Source organism: Choloepus didactylus, chromosome 16 (assembly GCF_015220235.1).
Source record: "Choloepus didactylus isolate mChoDid1 chromosome 16, mChoDid1.pri, whole genome shotgun sequence".
In the NCBI taxonomy this organism is placed as follows: domain Eukaryota; kingdom Metazoa; phylum Chordata; class Mammalia; order Pilosa; family Megalonychidae; genus Choloepus; species Choloepus didactylus.
Window position 1 is genome coordinate 46,876,878 of NC_051322.1, and position 21,633 is coordinate 46,898,510.

At 36.0% G+C, this 21,633-nt stretch overlaps 1 protein-coding gene across 4 annotated transcripts in view; it reads right to left on the reverse strand.

The window, feature by feature from the left end:
* Positions 1–21,633, reverse strand: part of ASXL3 (ASXL transcriptional regulator 3) — a 174,632-nt gene that overhangs the window by 125,149 nt on the left and 27,850 nt on the right. Inside the window, exons 1-3 of one of the 4 annotated variants that reach the window (XM_037806047.1) lie at positions 20,019–20,394; positions 11,562–11,644; positions 3,111–3,113 (exon numbers count right to left, since the gene is read on the reverse strand). In XM_037806047.1, coding sequence (XP_037661975.1) covers positions 3,111–3,113; positions 11,562–11,617 — 59 coding nt within the window. In that variant the 5' untranslated portion in view covers positions 11,618–11,644; positions 20,019–20,394. Of the gene's footprint in view, positions 1–3,110; positions 3,114–11,561; positions 11,645–20,018; positions 20,395–21,633 lie in introns of those variants that run through there. The other 3 variants (XM_037806046.1, XM_037806048.1, XM_037806050.1) reach the window with 3 other exon arrangements.

Below are 21,633 nucleotides of genomic sequence, written 5' to 3' on the forward strand. Positions count from 1 at the left end.
TGAATTACTCAGTTCACTGCTCTCCCATCACAAAGGCACACTTTCAATAAGGAATGGAATTTGCTTGGTGACCACAAAGTTGGAAGCTGGGGGCCAGGACAACTGGATTTGACAGTTTACATATTTATCTGTACCAAGATACTAAAAAAAAAAAAACAAAAACTTCAGACATTATTTCACAACTCCTCATTGTTTTCACTTAGAAAAAGGAGAGAGGAATATACCAATGTACCTATTACACAAACCCAAGTTAGAATTGGCTGATTCAAAATGACAGTGTCTAAGAACAAATTAAATAAAACTGAATCTCAAAAATCAGGTTAACATTTCGAATATTAAGATTGGATTAAAAAGAAGTGAGCAGTAAAACTTTTTAAGTCCAAATAGCACTACCTGTGTACCTGATTCAGTATTTATTGCTTGGGGTGGGGTGGCAGGGGATTCCAAAGTGATCCTTGCTAATCCTAACACATCAGAATTTAAGATTTGAGCCATTCTTTAGTCTCCCACTGGCAACATTCTGTTCCAATAAATCTTCTTGAATGCCATTTTTCTATATTCAGTAACCCACAGGTCACCTTCAATGAACACAAATTAAACAACAAATCGAATAACAATCATTACACAAATTGTTGTATTTCATGCAGACATGCTAGAGAAGAAAGTCATGAATTCAGGCTAACTGCAGTGGTCTGAAGGAGAACATGCAGTGCCTGACAGTTTTATATACGTCTTCTGTAAAGGTGGAAAATAAAAGTGAAAAGGAAAGAGAGGTGTTTTTATACCTCTCAATAGGAGTACAAAGGATAGGAAGGTGGGTGGAAGACTGGTTCTGATACAGATCACAAACAAAACAAAACAAAACAAAACAAAAAACAAAACAAACAAAAAAAACAGTAAAATATCTCTGATTATTTCCCTCTTAATAAAATGTCCTAAATGACACAGAGATATTGCTTCTGGAACTAGATTCACATTTTCATTTGGGTCTCCATTTCTTTCCCTAGACGCATCTCTTTAAAGGAGAACAATGTTAATAACTTAGCCTTCCTCTAGACTCTCTCCTAAACATGGTTTAGCAGTCCCATCTATTTTCATTCAGTTGCTCCCACAATTGTGGTAACGACCGCCAATAAAACAGCCTTTTGGATTAACTAAATTTTGTTAGCAATGATTCTTTGACCACAGTCTGTTTCCTTCCCTTACCACATTAACTTCTAAAATAGAGAGCAAATGGTAATAGAAGTTACATTTAAAACATGTCTTACTCATATCCAACAGCCCAGATCTTTACTCAAAGTAATCCTCCTCACACTGGACAAGCACAACAGTTAGGTTCTTCTGAGGCTCTGCATCCTCCAAATCTTGATTGGTTATGGAAATGTTTTATTCACCCTTCATTCCTACCTACAATTAGGTTGAAAGCTGAAAGTGTCTACAGGCTAGAGTTTGATCTCAGTGGGCAAAAATAAGATACAAAACAGTCAGCTAGAAAAGGTGCTTCTTTTCCTTTAAAGGAAGGGAGAGCATTCACTTTAAGAGACGCTTACATCCAATATTTTTTTTAATCAAACTATTATGAGGTTCAAGCTACAAGTATTTAAGAAGTTTAAAAGCATTTGGCTCTTAAATCCCAGGTTGGCTACTTGCTAGCTGCATGACCTTTCTCAAGTTATTTCACCTTGTTAGCCTCAGTTTCTTTATTTGTAGAACGGGAAAATTAATATTTCCACTCACTTCAAAGTTTCATTTTTTAAGATAATTCATAAAAAGTCCTTTGCATTGGGCCCATTATACATAAATGCTCAATAAATGTTAAGTATTCTTTTTATCATAGAGCCCCTACTTGTATCTTTGTATTAGCCTGACATGGTAAATAAAACCTGGCATAAACACTATGCCAAGCAAATTAATGGATAGAAAGATGTGAATTATCTTAAGGGGCTTATATTCGTGATAGAAAGACAACACTTCTTGACATGTCTAAACATCATATATATATATATATATATATATATATATATATATATATATATATATATATATTTCCTGAAGAATCCAAGAGAGAATTTAGATATTCCTAAATTTTAAAGAAAGGTTAAAAAGAAAACATTACGCACTAGGATTTAGACAAGCTAAACAGAGGAGATGTTAGACATCTAATCCAATAACATAGTGTATTACTGGGAGAGAAGAATAGTCTGGAGCCACAGAGTGAAATCCTGAGAAGCAGGGACTACATTGTATTATTCTATTAACCCCCAGCCCCTTCTATAGTCTCAAGAACACAGCATGTGCTTAATAAATGTTTGTGGAATGAATCATGCCTTACCACGCCCAGGATCTAACCCAGGGAACAGAGAGGAGGCACTTAATAGGGAATTAATTAATTAACATCTTATGATATCTCTATCTCCACCACCGTATTTTATTTTAATATCCTCTAATTTGACTACTAAGCACCTGATGCGAGTTTGCACAGTACACATCTCAATACTGCAAACCTGCCCAGGAAGTGATTATTAACAGACTGAGACTGCACACAAGTCTGACGTGGCACCTAGCACAGACCATAAGGTAAATTTAAGTTAAGTTTAAAAACAACGTTAGTTAATAGAATACTCTCAGGAATTTCATGCAGAATTCCAATCAACAACTACCAATTTGATTTTGTGTGGGTCTATGGGGAAGAGTAGGATAAATAGTCCTTAGTTGTACTAAAAAAACTAAAAGGTATTAAGAATTATATGCTGTAACTTATAGAAAACCTGGCTCAACAAAACATAATTTTTATTCCTTCTGAAAACAAATCAACTATAAAAAGAAGTCCCCATGTCAGCATATCAACTGTTTTGCATTTGAATTATGTTGTCAAGCTCAAAACAATGAAGCAAAGCTAAAACCATGCAGGGATGTGGCAATTAAGAGTATAAGCAATAAAATGAAGAGAAAAGCACCAATGAGAAAAAATTAAATAAAATCACCCCAGTTAAATGCCTATTCCTATCCAAAGATGTTCACCTGTCTATGAGACTTAGACTCACATGTAATGCAATTTTATATCCATTTCTGGCTCTATTTCTTCACTGAAATATTTATAGTGTTCAGACTTTCTGGAGTAAATTATACCTAGATCTGGAAAAAGCTGGAATCACCTAAATTACCTTTCCAGTTCAATTATTTGAAGAATGGAGAAAGAAATCCTAACAGAATTTTTTTTTTAAGTATTATTAAGCAATGGCCATTTCGGAGCTATAATTGCGTATCTTACTGGACACAGATGCCTTGAGGGTTATATGCTGTCCCCACAGTTATTGTTACCAAAGGCTTCAAATAAAATCCCTATCAATTTATGTTACATGAGGATACACATTATACTTGAACATGGATCTTCTTAAACCAAGTGTTCCATTAATTTATTTGTTAGGAATAACATGAAAACAGATATTAGAAGCATGCAAAAAATGGAAGTATGGCACTTTACTAAGCATATCATTATGACTATCATCCAAGATGAATCAGATACTCAGAATCCTGGAAGTATTCTTATAGAATGCCATGAACTCTTGAAATAAAAAGTTCCAAATTCTGAATTGGTAATAATATGACTACTCTCTGGGAACCACAGAGAATCCCATTCCAAACTCATTACATGACTGAGAGGCATTCTGTCTGAAAAGTGCCTCCTCCCACTCAGCAATCCAATTTTATGGTCTCTTAAGGAGCAATGTGATAACTACCAAAAGGATACACATGCACATATGCACACATATACACATACACACAACATAGTTCATGTATGCCTCATGGGGCTCTACTTCTAGTTTCCAAATCAAGATATAATGAGGGAAATTTCACAGGCAAAAGCAAGTGATCAACTATGGCTACACTATCAGATGCTTGACTGCAGAGCCTTAAAAGCTGCTCAAAGTCTCTGAGGATCAGAATTGTGCTGAGGCATTGGGACCTGACCATAGTGTAATGTTTCCAATAATTACTTTTTTCCCCAATAATTACTTTTTAGTTCAGGAAATGCTTCTGCAGTAATATATAATCTTGTCCCCCCCTTCATGAATTATTTTGATCATTTTGTCACTAGAAAAAAACTACTCGTTTTGTAAAAAATAAAAAAAGCTTAATTTTAGATCGTTATACTTCCAAACGTCACATTACAAAATTATTTTTAAACAATCAGTAATATTCACCTAAAAATTATGACTTATTCAACAAATATATCATTGTTCTAGTTTGCTAACACTGCCAGAATGCAAAATACCAGAGATGGATTGGCTTTTATAAAAGGGGGTTTATTTGGTTACACAGTTACAGTCTTAAGGCCATAAAAGTGTCCAACGTAACACATCAGCAATCGAGTACCTTCACTGGAGGATGGCCAATGGCATCCGGAAAACCTCTGTTAGCTGGGAAGGCATGTGGCTAGCGTCTGCTCCAAGTTCTGGTTTCAAAACGGCTTTCTCCCAGGACGTTCCTCTCTAGGCTGCAGTTCCTCAAAAATGTCACTCTCAATTGCTCTTGTGGAGGTTGCCCTCTCTTAGCTTCTCCGGAGCAAAAGTCTGCTTTCAACGGCCGTCTTCAAACTGTCTCTCACCTGCAGCTACTCTCTCAGCTTCTGTGCATTCTTCAAAGTGTCCCTCTTGGCTGTAGCTCCTCTTCAAAATGTCACTCACAGCTGCACTGAGTTCCTTCTGTTTGTCAGTTCATTTATATGGCTCCAGTGATTTAATTTAGACCCACCCTGAATGGGTGGGGTAACACCTCCATGGAAATTATCCAATCAGAGTCATCACCCATGGTTGGGTGGGGGGTGCATCTCTACTCAAAGGATTCCAAAATCTAATCAACACTAATATGTCTGCCCACACAAGATTGCATCAAAGACAATGGCATTTTGGGGGACATAATACACCGAACTGGCACAATAATTTAATTTAAAAGTAGTATATTTTGTATAAAAACAGAATGCCAACAAACACTGGCCAAACTTTAGGCAGGGGGAACCAAATATATATAGAAATGGCCTGATTAGAATATCAAAATCTTACCTAATTGTTAAGATATAAGTATACTTTCACCATTAACCTCATACATCCTACATTATCAGAATATCTTTCACTTATCCAGATATAAGGTAAATAACAAAAGTACCATATCTGATTTCATCTGTCACCAAACAATCAACTGACAATTATTTATTGATTCATAACTGACTGGGTAGAATATATTCTGGAATATCATAGATCATCTATTAATGAGTGCTGCAATAGATGACATTGGTGGTCTGATGAAAAAAATGGATTTGAAAAGGGAGGAAACTAGGGGTAAAGAAATCAGATAAGAATATAGTTGTAGTAGTGTGAAGCTGTTATTTGCCCCAAAAAAGGCCAAATTTTTTAATCCATTCTTGTGGGTACAGACCTATCATAGGTGGGACCTTCTGATTAGGTTGTCTCAACTGAGATGTGGCCCACCTCATTCAGGGTGGATCTTAATCTCCCTTCTGGAGTCCTTTATAAGAAGAGAAAGGACACACAGACAGAGACCAGAGAAGTTTAAAGAAAAGCCCAGGAGAAGTTAAGAGAGGACCCATAGAAGCTGGAAGAGGAAGCCACTAAAACCAGAAGCTGGAAGCAACTAAACCTGGGAAAGAAGGAACAGCAGACACCGGCCATGTGACTTCCCATGTGACAGAGGTGTCCGGGATGCCAGCAGCCTTTCTTCAGAGAAGGTATTGTTCTGTAGATGCCTTAACTGGGACATTTTATGGCCTTAGAACTGTAATTGTGCATGCTAATAAATCCCCATTGTAAAAGCCAACACATTACTGGTATATTGCATTCTGGCAGTTTGCATTTCTTTAGCAAACACAAATAATAGTGCAATAACCCAAGTAAGAAATTATGTGTTTGAAGAATGATGAAGAGTGGGGATATGGAGAAGGAAAGAAGGACTTACATAGAACCCACACTACTCAAGGGCCTATTGGATATGGGGTAAGGGAGAAAAGAGTTAAAAATGACACTGAGACTTCTAGTCAGTCTGAGTAATGGTCTCTTAAGGAGCTACAAGAATATCCTAGGCACTTGCTTAGACACACTCATGCACATACACCCAGAAACATGCATAAATACATGCAGATTGCCCAATGTTACTGTTTAATAACCCCCATTGTCTCCTACACCCCTCTTTAAGTAGCTGACCTTGCACACCATTTACAGAATGAGAGAATGAGATGTAACAAATGACAGAGAAGACACTGTGAGCTAGCACTATAATTCTAAAGAAGCCCAACACAAAGTAGACCACCATTTCAGTATGAAAGGAAGGATACCAACATGGAGTCTGGAGATAAGAACTGATTTTGCAACAATTTATTTGTGTTTCTTTCTTATCTCCAGACAAAACATTTCAGCAGCAAGAAAGAACCATCTCCTATAGCACTAATTAGAAACGTAAATCTCACCAAGAGAAACGCCAAGAAATTTTATTGTTTGTCACTATACATGGTAATAGAATTTTCTGACATTTTATCCCCCTAGAGAAATGCAACATCTTTAAAAAACCGCAATACAAAGTGGAGACCCTAATTTCAGCATATCATAAGAGAGACTGTAAAACAAAAAAACATAAAAAGCCTTAAAACAAGTAACTAAAAACAAATTTCTTCCACGAATTGTTAGACGGAATAAAAAAATTCTCACTGATACCAGAATAACTGCAAAATCCAGGATTGTCAGCTGCATGCTCCTCACCACAAAATTGAAAACATGTCCTTATTCTTAGTACCACTGTGTATAAGACTTTTAAAATATCCCTACTGTGGCATGTAATTATAGGCTGCTGCTCTGTAAATAATTGATGAACTCTAATATAGATTTTATAAGTAAGGCATCTATAACATTGTAAAAATGTGCCTCATAAATACTGTCCAGCCCCAACCCAACAGAGGATTTTTACTTTGTGGGGCTTTTTCCCTGGTGTCTATTATATGACCACCTCACCTCCATTAGAAACCTACTTACCTATTTACCACATAATATAAAAAACTATATCACAGATCACACTACATTAATGACAGGTATCTTGTAATGAGAATGCCCAGCACATTACAAAATTATCCCCCAAACCTCTGATGAATGCCTGTTTGGCTCTCGGAGGTAAGTGATCCGAGCCTCACTTCTGTGACCTTTAAGCCCCTGAAAATGTCACTGTAAGAGAGCCCACATTTCTTTGGAGGCATTACTTTAAAAGGTACATAAGAAGAGAAAACATATCCCCAGGCATCAAAGATCCTTCAGTCCTCTTTGTAAGGAATTACTTCTAAATAAATAAATAAAAAAACAGAAAGACAGAATTAGGACAAAACCCCAAATCATCCAAAGTGACATGGTAACTTGAGTTACTCTTTTTTCTATGGACTATTTTTAACCACTGCAGACAAGATCATATTCCACAGTAGCACCCTAACTCCCTGAGGAAGAAGGAATGTTTAGCTAAGGACTCCAAACAGGAAATCAAATATCCATCAACAAAAAGCAGCAAACTGGAATGTGTACATTATAATTCTCTTTACAAGCTGTATGGCTATTTGACTGACTATAAGATCCTGATCAACTGAGAAGCATTCCAAACAGCTATCTGTGATCAATCCTTTGACAATCAATAAACATAAAGTAACTGAAGCCTGAAAATACTCAGAATCAGTAAAGCAAATGTATAGACCAAAATATAATTATATTGACACAATCTTCTATCCTTTTATAGAGAAGGAAAGTAAAACTTACCCAATGTATTTTCATTAAAAACAAAATTATGGAAAAACAAATCATGCCATGAGCATATTAATTTTTTCAACAAACACCATATGTCCTTTGTCAATTTATTACATTCACATATCATTTTACAAACCACAAGGAAAGTACTTATTTCACTCTGGCTTCTCTAAATAGAATTTAATCTTATACTGCAAATTTCATCAAAACCATGAAGGAGATACATAGAATAGGATGTAGAAATATGTTCCCTTTTTATCATGTCTACATTGAAAAGCATGTAATTTAATGTATGTCACTTGACAAGAGGAAAAGATAATATAAAATGTCAAGAATTTCATCTCAGTCAAATACAGTAACAATATCATATATATTTGTAAATACACTGAAATACCCACATCAGCTCTGCCAAAGTGTCATTGGTACATTTTTTAATTGCAAGTTACAAATTTAAACCAGAGCCTTTCACAGTGTTTAAAAACAATCAAGAGCAGGATAACCTCACGCGTTCACAGACAATATGCTGGAGAACATGAGCATACATATATTTAATGGAACTCTCACAAAATTATGTTCTTTTTTATTTAAAACTCTAATGAAGAGGATGACTATATAAAAAAATGTAATGATAAAAAGGAATGTCTAACTCTGACTGCCAGCCAAAGATGTCACTAAGTGCTACCATATTAACATCTGGAGAATGAAGATTATTTACTCAACAAATATTTATTATCTGCTAAGTGCCAGGAGTGTTAGGTACCCTGCCCTTAAAGACCTCACAGCTAGGAATAAAAGACAGACAAGGGCACAATTAGAGTCCAGCAGGAGAAATGCTATGAGAGGCTTGTGCTGGCCCACAGAGAATGGAGTATCCCCATAGTGCGAGAAACAAATGGCCTGACTCTAAGTCCAGCTTGGAATGATGATGGACAGACCCAATCCTCTCTTTTCTAGAAATACTAGGTATATGGTGGACTGTATGGGGAAGGACCAGAGGCCTGTGACTCTCATCCGTACAGGAGACCACGTTAGTCACTTTCACAATCACTGCCCTGCATTTAATCAGGCATGTCACAAACCTGCACTTGTTGAAAAATGCATCATTAAATACCTAGAAATTAATCAGCTATGTCTGATCTTCTGAAGACAGAATTGCTAAACCTAAGTTTACTTCAGCAAAACATATACAGTTGTTTGGCTACCTTAAATATTTGGAAAACACTTAAGAACTAGGAAGCAGCCAAACAGTACACTAAGTAGGTAAAATGAATGCCAGAATCTATACCCTGAAGCATTACACATACAATGTAGGAAAGCCTCACAAACTCACTGAGAATCTATATACCTTTATTTTAGAGATGATTGTAGAAAGCAAACTAGAACTAGAAAATAGCAAGGGAAGAAACAACACAGAGATGCTAGCCACAAATAGCAAGTTACAGATTGACAGGAAAGAGGAGATTTAAAGAAATATTATGCGAAACGAAATGAGAACACACAATGCATAGTTGTCTGAAGCCATTCAATGCAGAGCAGATTTTACAGAATAAAATTTAAATAGAACTCCTGTCTCTTTCTTTGCCTTTTCCTTTTCCTATTAAACTTGTGAATTCCTTGCAGGTACTTTCAGTATTAGTATACTAGCTCTTCAGTATCTGTAACAATGGAACTTTTTTCCCTTTATAGAAAGGAATAATAATGGAACGGAGGGTATAGGGTGGGGTTCAGGGCATTTAGAGGAACAGGCAGCATTTCCCATTTCAATGTTCTTTAATCATTCTAAGAAGCTGTTTTGTTTTTGTTAACAATGTATGCTTAAATTCCTTTAATTCATCATTCTGGAAAGATCAGCATTTTCCAAACTATGAAATAACGCTGTTGCAATAATAAGGGTAATTAAAATGTCCTTTGGTGCCATGGCCTCAAGGTCTATGACAACCAACAGCAGCATCTCACTCCTGCAGAGAATATCTTAATGAACAAATTTCAAATGTCTGCTTACAGAAGACACTTTTTAGGTCTGTGTGGGCAGATTCCTCTGGCACAAAGTCCACATTCCACAGGAGTTGATATCCTTAGATTTTTTTTTACCCCCTCTTTTCTGCTGGCTATGGCACAAATATTTTCAAGTGCTTCCTCAATGGCATAAATATTTTCAGGATTTTTGACAGAGAACAAGGATCAAATGAATCTCCAGGCTTCCCCATTTTGTGTCTCAACTCTTCACACCGACATCTGGTTTAGGAGAAGAATCTCCTTTAATGGAAACGTTAGGCACCATCAGAAACTCCCTCCCCACTGCTGCCTCCACTTTGTGGGGGAACAATTATTGTAAACCCAACATAGTTACATTATTTCAGGCTATTTCTTGAGAACAGGCAGAAACAATTCTCCAAAATACAGATGAAAATGTGAGTTTAGGCATTCCATACCCCACTAAATTGTGGCTTCATAGATCTTAACCTGCAGAAGGCACATTTAGACGGCTAGAGGTTGATGTTAATACACGTTATGGTTATAGGAGTTAGGGGTTATATCTACTTTTTTAGGAAAAGAAGTCTGCCTCAAGAGACTGTCCCATTTTTCTCAGTACTACCTTGATATCAGTTAAACCACACAAAAGGTACCTCAGTGGGTTTAGTTTTCACCAAGATACAACCACTGTTTGCTCAATGGCTTACAGCTGCAATCTCCTGCACAAAAGGGCATCCTCTGTACCATGGCTGATTACACTCACATATGACAACTCTAGGTTAGTTTATCCTTTAACTAACCTCTTTTTCTCTCCTTGATAAATATCATCTGACATGGCCCTAAATTTCTGGCTAAAAGTCAACACTATACCTTTAAAATAAATAAATAAAAATAAAGGATCACCATAAACAAAATATGGTATATCCATACAACAGAACATTACTGGGCAATAAAAAGGAATGAAGTGCTGATACATCCTACAACATGCATGAACCTTGAAAACAGTAGGTTAAATGAAAGAAGTCAGCCAGAAAAAGCCATTTTGTATGATTCCATTTATATGAAATGTCCAGAATAGACAAAGCCATAGAGACAGAAAGATGAATGGCTGTCAGGGGCGGTGGAGGGGAGGAATGAGGGTAAAAATGATAAAGGGTTTCTTTTTTATGATGATGAAAATGTTCTAAAATCAGACAGTGGTGATGATTACACAACTGTGTGAACATAAACTCAAAGCCAAAGAATTGTACATTTTAACACGGTGAATTTTATGGAATGTGCATCATATCTCAATAAAGCAGTTAAAAGGAAAAATTTTGAAAAGATCAACAGTTGATAAATGACACTCCAAGCACAGGAGGTCTAAGTGTAAGAGGACTACATTTTCAATCATATTCATTTTTTGTACTGCGAATTGTAAATTTGAAAGTGAGCTTATCTTTATATCCTGGGATCTATCTATTAAGCCTATAAAAGTGCTCTCTTTCACTACTCACACTTTCAGAAATATAATCTCCTTTTATGTGAAAGACAAAAAGGAATACTCCAAGGGGCTAATTCACACAGTGCTGCTCTTTGCTAACAAAGTACGCTCTGTATCAATCTATTTAACAAAATGTATTAAGCTAACAGGCAGTTCTGAGGAAATTCTAGGTCAGCCAAATATTTGGTAACCACTAAAGATTTGCAGGTAGGAGCTTCATTTAAAGTCAACTACATTATCAAAATCTGTATGTACCTATTGCTTTGCAATTGTTAATCAATGAAATGAGAAAATTTTTAAATACAAATACTGACCTTGTTTCTTTTAACCCTTCTTTCTGAATGACTTCCAATATCTGCTTTGCTGTCATTGGTGAGTTGGGGTGTTTTTCTAGTGCCTAAAAAAGAAAAAATAAACATTAGATTCCTAGATTATTGCATGACACATAGAAACATAAAACAAGCGAATCATGCAATGTTGGTTTAAAATTTAAAAGGGGAAGGTGTTTTTGTGTCAAAATGAAATCCCATCATACAGTTCAGGTGTGCAAAGTGAGAATGTAATTTTTTCTGAACACTTACAGCAATTTTTGCAAAGTATAGGGGCCAGTATTCAAAAATGTCACAAAGGCATACACACCAAAAAAGGAAATGTAAAACCTAAAGAAATCAAGTTAATAAATGCACAATTCCCTTACATTAAAAAAATTGCTAATTTTTTTGGTAGATATGTTTTCAGGCTGACAATATGTTTCCTAAGTTTCCAGGACCTTGGAAACATAGAGCCTTAATACTATCAATAGCAGGGAACAAAATGCTGGACAGAAACAACCTCACTGGATTCATATTTTGATCAACCTCTTTTGTATGCATATAGTAAAAAAAAAAGACAGAGGGAGAAAGAGAAAGCTTCATGGTCAAAATGCTGAAAGAAGCACACAGGAGCCCATGCAACTCATTATAGTGTGTTTTCCAGTTCAGCTCAGTTTCCTTTCATTTGCCTTTCCAGTTAATTTCCAGTAAGCCCCTTCCTCTTCCCATTCAGCCCATCTCTGGTTCATGGAGTGAGTTCCATTTTCTTTTTCTCCTCTTCTACCCTACTTATTTGGGGGTGAGGAGAAGAGTAGGATTCTTTTAAACAAAGGGCAAAAAGGGGAGCACATAGGATATGGTTGATTATTTCCATAGGCGTTAGACATCAGCCCTGGAAATCAAGTTTCTTTATTTATTTAGGGACTTAACTACATGTAATGGAAGCAGTAAGCAGCAGTTCCCATACTTCTCACCAACTTGGCCTACAGGGACCACATCTGGGTATAAGCAACAAGTCTACATACATTCTCACAATGACCTCCTCCAAGGTTAGACCACTGCTACTTAAAGATGCTGTACAGGAGTTTCATGCACAAGTCATGTGCATAATTTAGATAACAGACATTCTACAGATCAAATATTTATGAGTATTTACTAGAAGGGCCATAATTATTTAGAATTAAGAGGGTCACCCTAAAAACTAAAAATTGAAAAAGCTTCCGAAATTGTTCAAAATAGCACTGTGCGTCTCACCTACTACCAATGGCCAAATTTAGACTAGTTCACTACCAAAGGCTCTGTTCATCATGGTTCTCCAATGAGTTATATACAGCTTGTCCCTCTTTCACTTTACCAGTTAAGACCACTTTCCTGTTCCCCCCTCTCAAGTTCCCAGGCAATTTCCCATTTTTTCCCTCAATTCTCATGAGTTCCTTAGTCAATAGTTGGATAGTTTTTTAAAGAATACAGAAACATGAACTACACTAGAGTGATCTGTGGGCTATAACAAGTATATCAACAGGAAAGAAGGGAAATGGTCCTCACAGAGGACACTGGCGAGCTGACTAGGAAAGGGGAAAAAAGGAAACGGGCATAGCTGTATAGGGAAGAGGAATAAACTGTAAAAATATTGGGGAGAAAAAAGGCAATAAGGAAACTTGGTGATAGAGCTGAAAAGGAGAAAATATTAGATCAGAGAGAGAAAAGAAAAAGCAATAGACATAAATGAGTGCAAAAAAAGGCTGACAGAATTTTAAAAATAAGAACTGCAAGTAAACAGTGCAAAATTATGAATTACTGAAAGTGGGTGTTTGTGGACACAGATATATACATGGCGGGCAACACCCCAAATGAAAGGCACGCTGGGAACACTAATGGTCTCTTGTAAAAGATATGTGCAAAAAGGTCAATAGACATAGATGTAGACACGTAAGCAAGCCAAGAGCAGGGAAAGTGGAGGAAGAGGCAGAGGATGGCTGAAAGAGGGAAAAAAGAGAAGGGAGAGAAAGGGAATTGAGCTGAATTGGGAATGTTCAAAAGGCAAACTGATTAAATCTAGAAAGGGCCAAAGAGAAAACTCCACTGTACTGGATAATGGTTTAAAGGAAATTTGGGTGCACTTGAAAGTGGGGTTACTCACTGTGGAGGATTCCCTGTTTCTCTTCCTGAGTACAGGCCCCTCAGCACACCTGGGCAGCTCCTCCCAGCAACTGAGATAATTTGGATAGCCCTGTCCCCTTCTCTATGACATCACATCCTACTCTACAAAGGAAGTAAAAGTGCCAAGAATTACATCATGAAGTGGATGAGAGGCAGGAAGGAAATGATGAAGCCACACAAAACACGAGAAGCCACCCTCAGTTCCTGCAAGACAGAGAAAAGAGACAGAAAGAGGAGGGGTTCCTGTGTGTGAACAAGCTTCACTGAACTAGCTGTGTTGAACATTAACAGAATAAAAGATAGGGAGAGATTAGCTTGACAGAACAAAACATTGATACCATCAAAATAATGTGACACATGGCAGAGACATGAATCAGACTCACAAGACAGCCATACGCTAAAACACCACCCTGTGGAGATGCCACATTCCGTAAAATGGCATCCTAAGCTACCAGTTCCAACCTGAGATCAAACAGCTTTCCATTCTTCAGACAATCTCTTGACCTTGAGGCACTGCAATTTCATATGTTCTACAGCATTACACTCTGGATTATCCCCCTTGACATTTTCAAAGACAACTGCTATTTGCATATATTTTTATGGTATGTGGTAATTCTTTAGAATTTAACAAGTAACTCCAATTGCTTTCCACATTGTACCCATCTTTTTAGAGAATGGGTCAAGGATGTAACAGAGCAGGAAAGGGAGCAAACAGTGTTAGATTCACAATCTTTAACACTATTTGTCACAATAAATGTATTCTAGAAATAGGGCCAATAAATATTTCAGATAATCAAAATAGGTTCACATTGGTTTGCACAATAATGATTTAATTGTGAACAAAATAGCAATCCAATTTTAATATTTACAATGGAAAATAATCATATAACCTTGTTTTCTGATAGTAAAAATTGGAAAAAGGCGAATTCATATCTAATAGAAGGAAACAAAAGGAACTCACAAGCCTACAACCAAGAGATATCACTATTATTATTTTTGTTTTCCTTCTCAATTTTTTATATTTGTACATATTATTTTAATCTAATTCCTAATATTGTATATAGTATGTGTACATATTGTTAGGTGTCTTACTTTTCTACATGTAATTTGAATTCTTCCAAAAACAGCATCAAAATTAACTCTTCACTGAGAACGGGCATTATGTTGTTTTCAAGATTGGATTAATAATAAACTTGTGAGGAAATATGAAAGTAATATGCTTAGAATAATATTACTTAGCCAAAGACTGTGAGCTTTGTCATGTCTCTTGATACACTGCCAGTTGTTTCCAGAAAGATTTTAATAACTTATACTCCTACCAGGAAAGACTGAATCTGCCTCTCACCATACCCTTGCCAGTATTAAACATGAACTTTTTGGTAATATTTGCCAGTTTAGTAGGCAAAGTAAGTGGTAATCCATTATTTTAATTATATTTCTGTAAATACAAATGAGGCTAAAGATTTTTTCATGAGAATATCATATGGAATACGGTACTTATTTCTGGTTTTCTTAATATGAAGAAAGCTCTTTACACATTAAGAATAATACTCACTGTTTCTCACACTAATAATAGATATTTATTCCTTGTTGTTGATTATGTTTTGGATTTGTTAGGGAGATACGGAAAGTTTTCTATTCTCACATGAGCAACTCTGTCAGTCTTTGGTCTTTTCCACTGTGACTTCTACTGCTTATATGTATAGAAATTCCTTCTTTCCAAAGAGCACACAAATATCTACCAACAGTTTTTCAAGGACTTTTATATTTTTTGTTTTTAATTTATCTGGAATTTATCTTTTTACATAGAGGTGAAGCACTACCTGAAGCCCCCACCTCCAATTAGTAAGACAAGTTTCTCCAACATAATTTGTTTTATAAGCTTCACTTGGTTAGAGAGGCATCCGCTACCATACATTAATACGAAATGCTAGACTAATGGAAATGTTTTTTAATGTGAAATCAATATATAAATATGGGAACCCAATATATAAAACATGCAAAAGCAGAGCTGTTCTTGTTGAGACAGAGAAGAGAGAGCTTAGAGATTCCAGTACTTTCTCCCAGTAATGGTTAAGATGCTTTGGGGCATCCTTAGGGTCTACAGTATAAACAGAAAACAACTGTCCCTGAGGCTCTTCCAGAGATCTCACTAGCTTCCATTGACTTTTCAGTCAATTATTGTGCCAACACCATGCTGTTTTCATTGCTGTAACTTTACAACATAATTAGAAAGCACTGGCCAGATGTCACTGTTTCTTCTACACACATCAGAGTTTGTCACAGTGCTCAATCTTTATAAAATGTGTCCTTTCTTTCCTTTTAAAACAAATTGTTCTACTGTGCTAAAGCTGTATTTGTGATTCCACTTCATTCTCCCTCCCTAAGAGTAGTATCTTGCATCTCGCACACTTCTGCTTCATGCACTAATGTTGTTCAGTTCTCATCAACCTTCTCTTTCCTGAGTTGCTACTCCTCAATGGGTTTCAACGTCAACATGACTAGGAACATAAAGCATATGTGTACAATCTGCTACCTTCCTACAATGGAGCCTCATCTTTTTTTCAGAAGAGATAAACAGAGGTACAAAACTGGCAAATAAACCACTGGTTTGCTGTATTTACTTACGTGACCAACTATAAGACATCTGAATTCGGAAACTTTGAGACAAGACCATTTCAACCCAGAAACCTTCTTCCCCAGACTACTTCTTCCCCCAAATTGGAGAAAAAACAAACAAACAAACAAACAAAAAACAACCAAAACAAAGAAAAAAAGCTTGAAATAACAAGATAGCACTACAGATAAAAGAAGGAGAGCCAAATAATTGAGGGGCATTGGTTATGTGGAGAATGCATTTTTCTATATTTTAGGTACAGTCTTTAAGTACTTTTCTGGTCCAGAAATACTGTCTCTCAAACATTTTAAGGCTTACTCAAGATTACAAACAGAAAAGTCATTTAAAGTATACCTAAGACACACACATTAGACTAGTGTTCATCTGAAGATTCAAACCTTGGCCCTTCAGGCACCAAGAAAAACTTTCTGAGAGACCTTACCTATTTGATTGCAAATTTAAAAGAGCTCCACAATATAAGAACCATTTCAATGATATGTTCACACCTGTGGAAGCCTCAAATGGGTATCGATTCCCAGACTCTCCCCTCTTCTTACATTAATGCATCTTCCCTTTATTTGCACTGGCAGTTCACTAATATATTTCTCTGATTAAGGTCTTATGTAGGTGAACAATTTTGGGGTTATAACAACAATAAGCCATCATATAGCACTCCATGACTGCCACAGTACTTTCACAGTGCATGTATTATTTCATTTGATCCTCACAACAACTCGGTGAGATGCACAGAAGAGGTATTATCATCTTTCCTGAGATGCTCAGAAGTGAAGCAATTGGCCCAAGGTCACAAAAGCTAGTAAGTGGAAGAACGGGACTTGTATACATGATAGTATTAATGATGACAATGTTTAAATACAAGAACAGCTAATCCTTATTAAACAACTCTGTGCTAAGCCCTCTCTAGGGGCTTTACATAAATTACGGACAGACTGCAGGATTCAAATATTTAACATTCCCTATTTCATCCACTCTTGAGAAACCTCAAATGTACATGCCACTTTGATAAAACATCAGATGAGAAAAAAAAACCATGTTAAAAGTGACAACACCTTGCCAACTGCCCAGTATCAGCTCAGTAAGGCTGCCCTCTACTCCTTGTATATGTGATTACTAGTTAAGGGTTTAAAGATGATGCTAAAATTTTCTGTGTACTTTAACACACTTTATGGGGAAATTATACACTCTGCAGTATTCCTGAATGTGTGATTCAAAAAGACTCAAAAAGTATCCTTATAACAGCCCTGAGAATCAGCGGTTCTTCACACAGAAGAAAGCAGTCTGGGAGGATGATGTGCCCATGGCCTCACAGCCTGAAAGTGAAGGGAACAGCCCATTTGGTGCTCTGATATTTGCTTTTTCTACAAAGTTAAACAGTTTCTCATCCATGAGCACACCACTTTAACAGACTGAGGGCCTAAAGTCAAGATATTACATACAATATCTATTCCATAAACCCCACTTTGGCACAATTAAGAACAAACTACCTCAGACAATGGTTTAAACTCGACTTGTCCCTTATAGCACCTGTCACAATTGTCATTAATTAGTGTTTAATTATACCTGTTTAATGATACTCTTCCTGCTATGCTGTGAGCACTGTGAATTAAGGACTTTGCTCTTTTTGGTCACCTCTGTGTCCCCAGCGAGTGGCACTACTAAGCAGGTTTCACTAAATAAAGATCAAGTCAATTTTGGAAAAGATGTTTTGAGCTGCTCAATATTTTGACATTTTTATAGCATAATAATGAAGATTATGAGTTTTGGCATCAGATCAACCAAGAAGTCCCACTTACTAGCTGATTTCATACAAGATCTTAGATAAGCTGATTTTAGATATTTTAACCTCCCTAAGTCCTACTTCCTTTTTTTTTAATAAAGGACTAAATGAGGAAGCTGAATGTAAAGCACATATTATTTTAAGGTGAGTTAATAAACATTAGCTAATACTCCCGGCTGAAAAAAAAATACTTGAGTATAGCCTAGAAATGCATGAATATTTTTAATAAACAGAAAAGGGCTAAAAGAAAATGATGGAGATTAGACATGGTCTTCTTTGAGGTTTCCTGGGTAAATTATACCAGGATTTCTACAAATCAGGTTAGCCACATATTCCCATCCTTAATCACCTGACCTCTGCCAAACTTATTCCAACACAGATTCACAGGTAAACATGCACCCCACAGAAGCCCAGTTTCATGATTCCAAAGACTTCCTTTCGGTTTTAACAAGAGGGATGAGACAACACAGCATACTTTCAAACACTTGTTCTAATACCTACAAAGATAGCACACTACAGGGTATCAACTGCAACAACTTACTTCCAACAAGCTTTCAATCAGTTATGATATATAGCATCATATAATAGTCATCAGCAGGAAATTCTGTCTTACAGTAAAATTATTTTAGTTGCCCAAAGTCATAAAAGCTGAGCACAGGTGACAGAATTTTGAGTCCTAGAACTCGCAAACAAAATGATCATCAATAGAGCTTGCAGATAAGCATCTACGGAACCAAGAGGTGACCTGTAATTTCCTGTGGGATTTTGGCAACTTTTCTGTACCTCAGTAAGTTCTTGAACTTTTGACACACTTAATAAAGGCATTTTTCTATATATACAGAATGAAAATAGAAAGTGAGAGGCCCAAAATTCATACAATGTTCTAAAAGTAGAAAAGAAAAACTAAGAATTATTTAAATGTTGAAGTATACAAAACTTGTTATAAAAAGTATGTCATTAATTAGTGTTTAATTATACCTGTTTAATGATACTCTTCTCTCTTTAGTGAGAAGCAAAGAAATCCTTCCACCACAGAAATCTGCAGGCAGTCTTTTCTATTCAGAGCGTACATTATTAGAATCGATTTCCATGCATCAAAGTAAAAATTCCCCTTTCATATTTCTATCATGTAATCCTAGTTTTTGCCTTTGAATGTTACAATTATTTAATATTAAGTTACAAGCACTTTCTAAACATTTCATTTTATAAGCAATTGTGTCATAAAGTTACAAAATGGGGTCCAACAAGTTATGCACATGATTCTTTGCCATATGTTTGAAAATACTATTAGGCCTTAAGTTTTCCTTTGTTTCCAGGATAATGGATCCTTGGTACTTTTTATCTATCCTCACATAAAATAGTTTGCAGATGCTCTACCATCCACTTCTCCCTTCTTTGAATATTCTTCAGTTTGCCAATGTCTTTTCAAATACAACATGCCTTTAAGAATTATAGTCATTAGAATAAATGAACTAAATACTATTGATAAATATTCTAAATGCAGCTTGATCAAAACACAATATAGTAAAACTATTACCTCCCTTCCTCTTTCTCCTAAAATTATATCAATACAACCTAATATGACACTCATTTTAAGCAGCCACCTCACATTGGCAGTCAATTAAGACCTCCAGATATTTCAACATCTGCTTCTGAAATCACATCCATAATTCTGTGTTGTAATTTCCAAACTTGACAGACATAAATGCACACTTGATTAATGTACTAGTACTTAACCCATTTTTGTAGCTTCTGAAATCTCAATAGTCCCAAATATCTGATTATCCAAGGAAACAGCGAAATTTTGTGGCATCCCCAAATCTGAGAAATACATATGCCAGTTAAATTTCATCTTTGGAGCTACAGGCCATTTGTTCAAACTTACAAAGTTATTTTGGAATCATCATTGTGTTGTCCAATTGTTCAGTTTCCCTTTTTATTTTGTGAAGTCCGCACATTTGACAGGCATGATTTTGATGTATTTCTCCGAAGTATTCATGACAGAACTGAACAAGAAAATGGAAAATCAAGCATTGTGGTTGCCACTGGGATCTCACTTCAGATTGATAGTGAATAGTCAATCAATATACTTTTGCCATAGATGTTCAATCTGCTACAAATTCATTTAATTACACTGTCACCCAGTTCACACTTGTCCATCACTTCTAAAAGGAATTCATAATAGGCTTATGTCAAAGACTGGCTGAAATGTCGTTCCAACAAGAGGCATCCTCCTGAGGTATAAATCTAATAATCCTATCAAAAATAAATTAAGTTAGTTTGACATGAATTAACTCAGAGAATCCATAATGCCTTCCAGGGATCCTTACTTCCATTTCTATATGCTCACAGACACCTGTTTAGTAATCCACTCTAGAAGTTTGCTGAGAATTGAAATGAAGCTCAACAGTCTGAGATTTCAAATTTTTTCCTTTCCTTTTTTTTTTTTTTTGTTTTGTTTTTGAAATAGCAGTAGCCAACACTTACACAGCAGTTACTTTCCAACAAATATTGTCCTAGTATGCATATAAACTAATTTAATGCTCAAAACTACAACCCTACCATATAAGAACCATCATTGCCCTCATTTTACAGATGACAGATGAAGTAACTGAGGCACAGAGGAATTCACTTAACTTTGCCCAAAGGCCCACAGCTAGCAAGTGGTAGAGCCAAGAATTGAAACTAGGCAGACTGGACAACTGCACAAGTGCAGCTTTCTATGAATCTCCTGTTCTCTGTGATAATTCCCATGATTATCAACAACACTTCCTGATCATATATGCAGATTCTCTGTTTATCATCAAGCTTGTATTTCATCATCTCTTGTCCCATCAAAAGCACAGTGGATATAACTTCTTTCTGTATCACTTTCCTTATCACACCTCCTCAAAAAAAATCTGTACTAGCATAAAAGATACAAATACATTGGACTGTTTCAAAACTGAGAAATCATGTCAGATGATAAAGTTGCCATGACTGATTTAGAATGCTGTCCAAATTTCATGGTAGTTAAAATGCAGAGGCAGACGTTAGTTAGTTAACACTCATTAATTAGCTAAATGATAGCAACATTAGTTCGTTAGAGGAGATAAAAGTTTTCTAGCTTCAAACTCTACAAATTCATATAGAGGCCCTGGGTGGTAGGGGACAATATCCTCAATGAGACTTCCACAAAAACAAACATAAAACACACCTAAGTTCTGCTGTGAAGTCTTCTATAAAAAACTAAACACAAAATGAAAATAAAATTGGGAATATCAATTAAAATAATCCAAGTAGTCTCAATATCCAATATGATTAAATCAAGATTACATGCTCTGACAACTTGGAGTTTATTTGTATTTTACGACTAACTATGGACAGCTATAAAAACTCTGAAAACCAAATTTGCAGGTGGCAGGATTAACACTGTATTATGAAAATTAAAGTGCTCAATATGTGTTTTTATCCATGGATGGGAGATTAAACCCTTACCCACATGGAAATGGACAACAGGA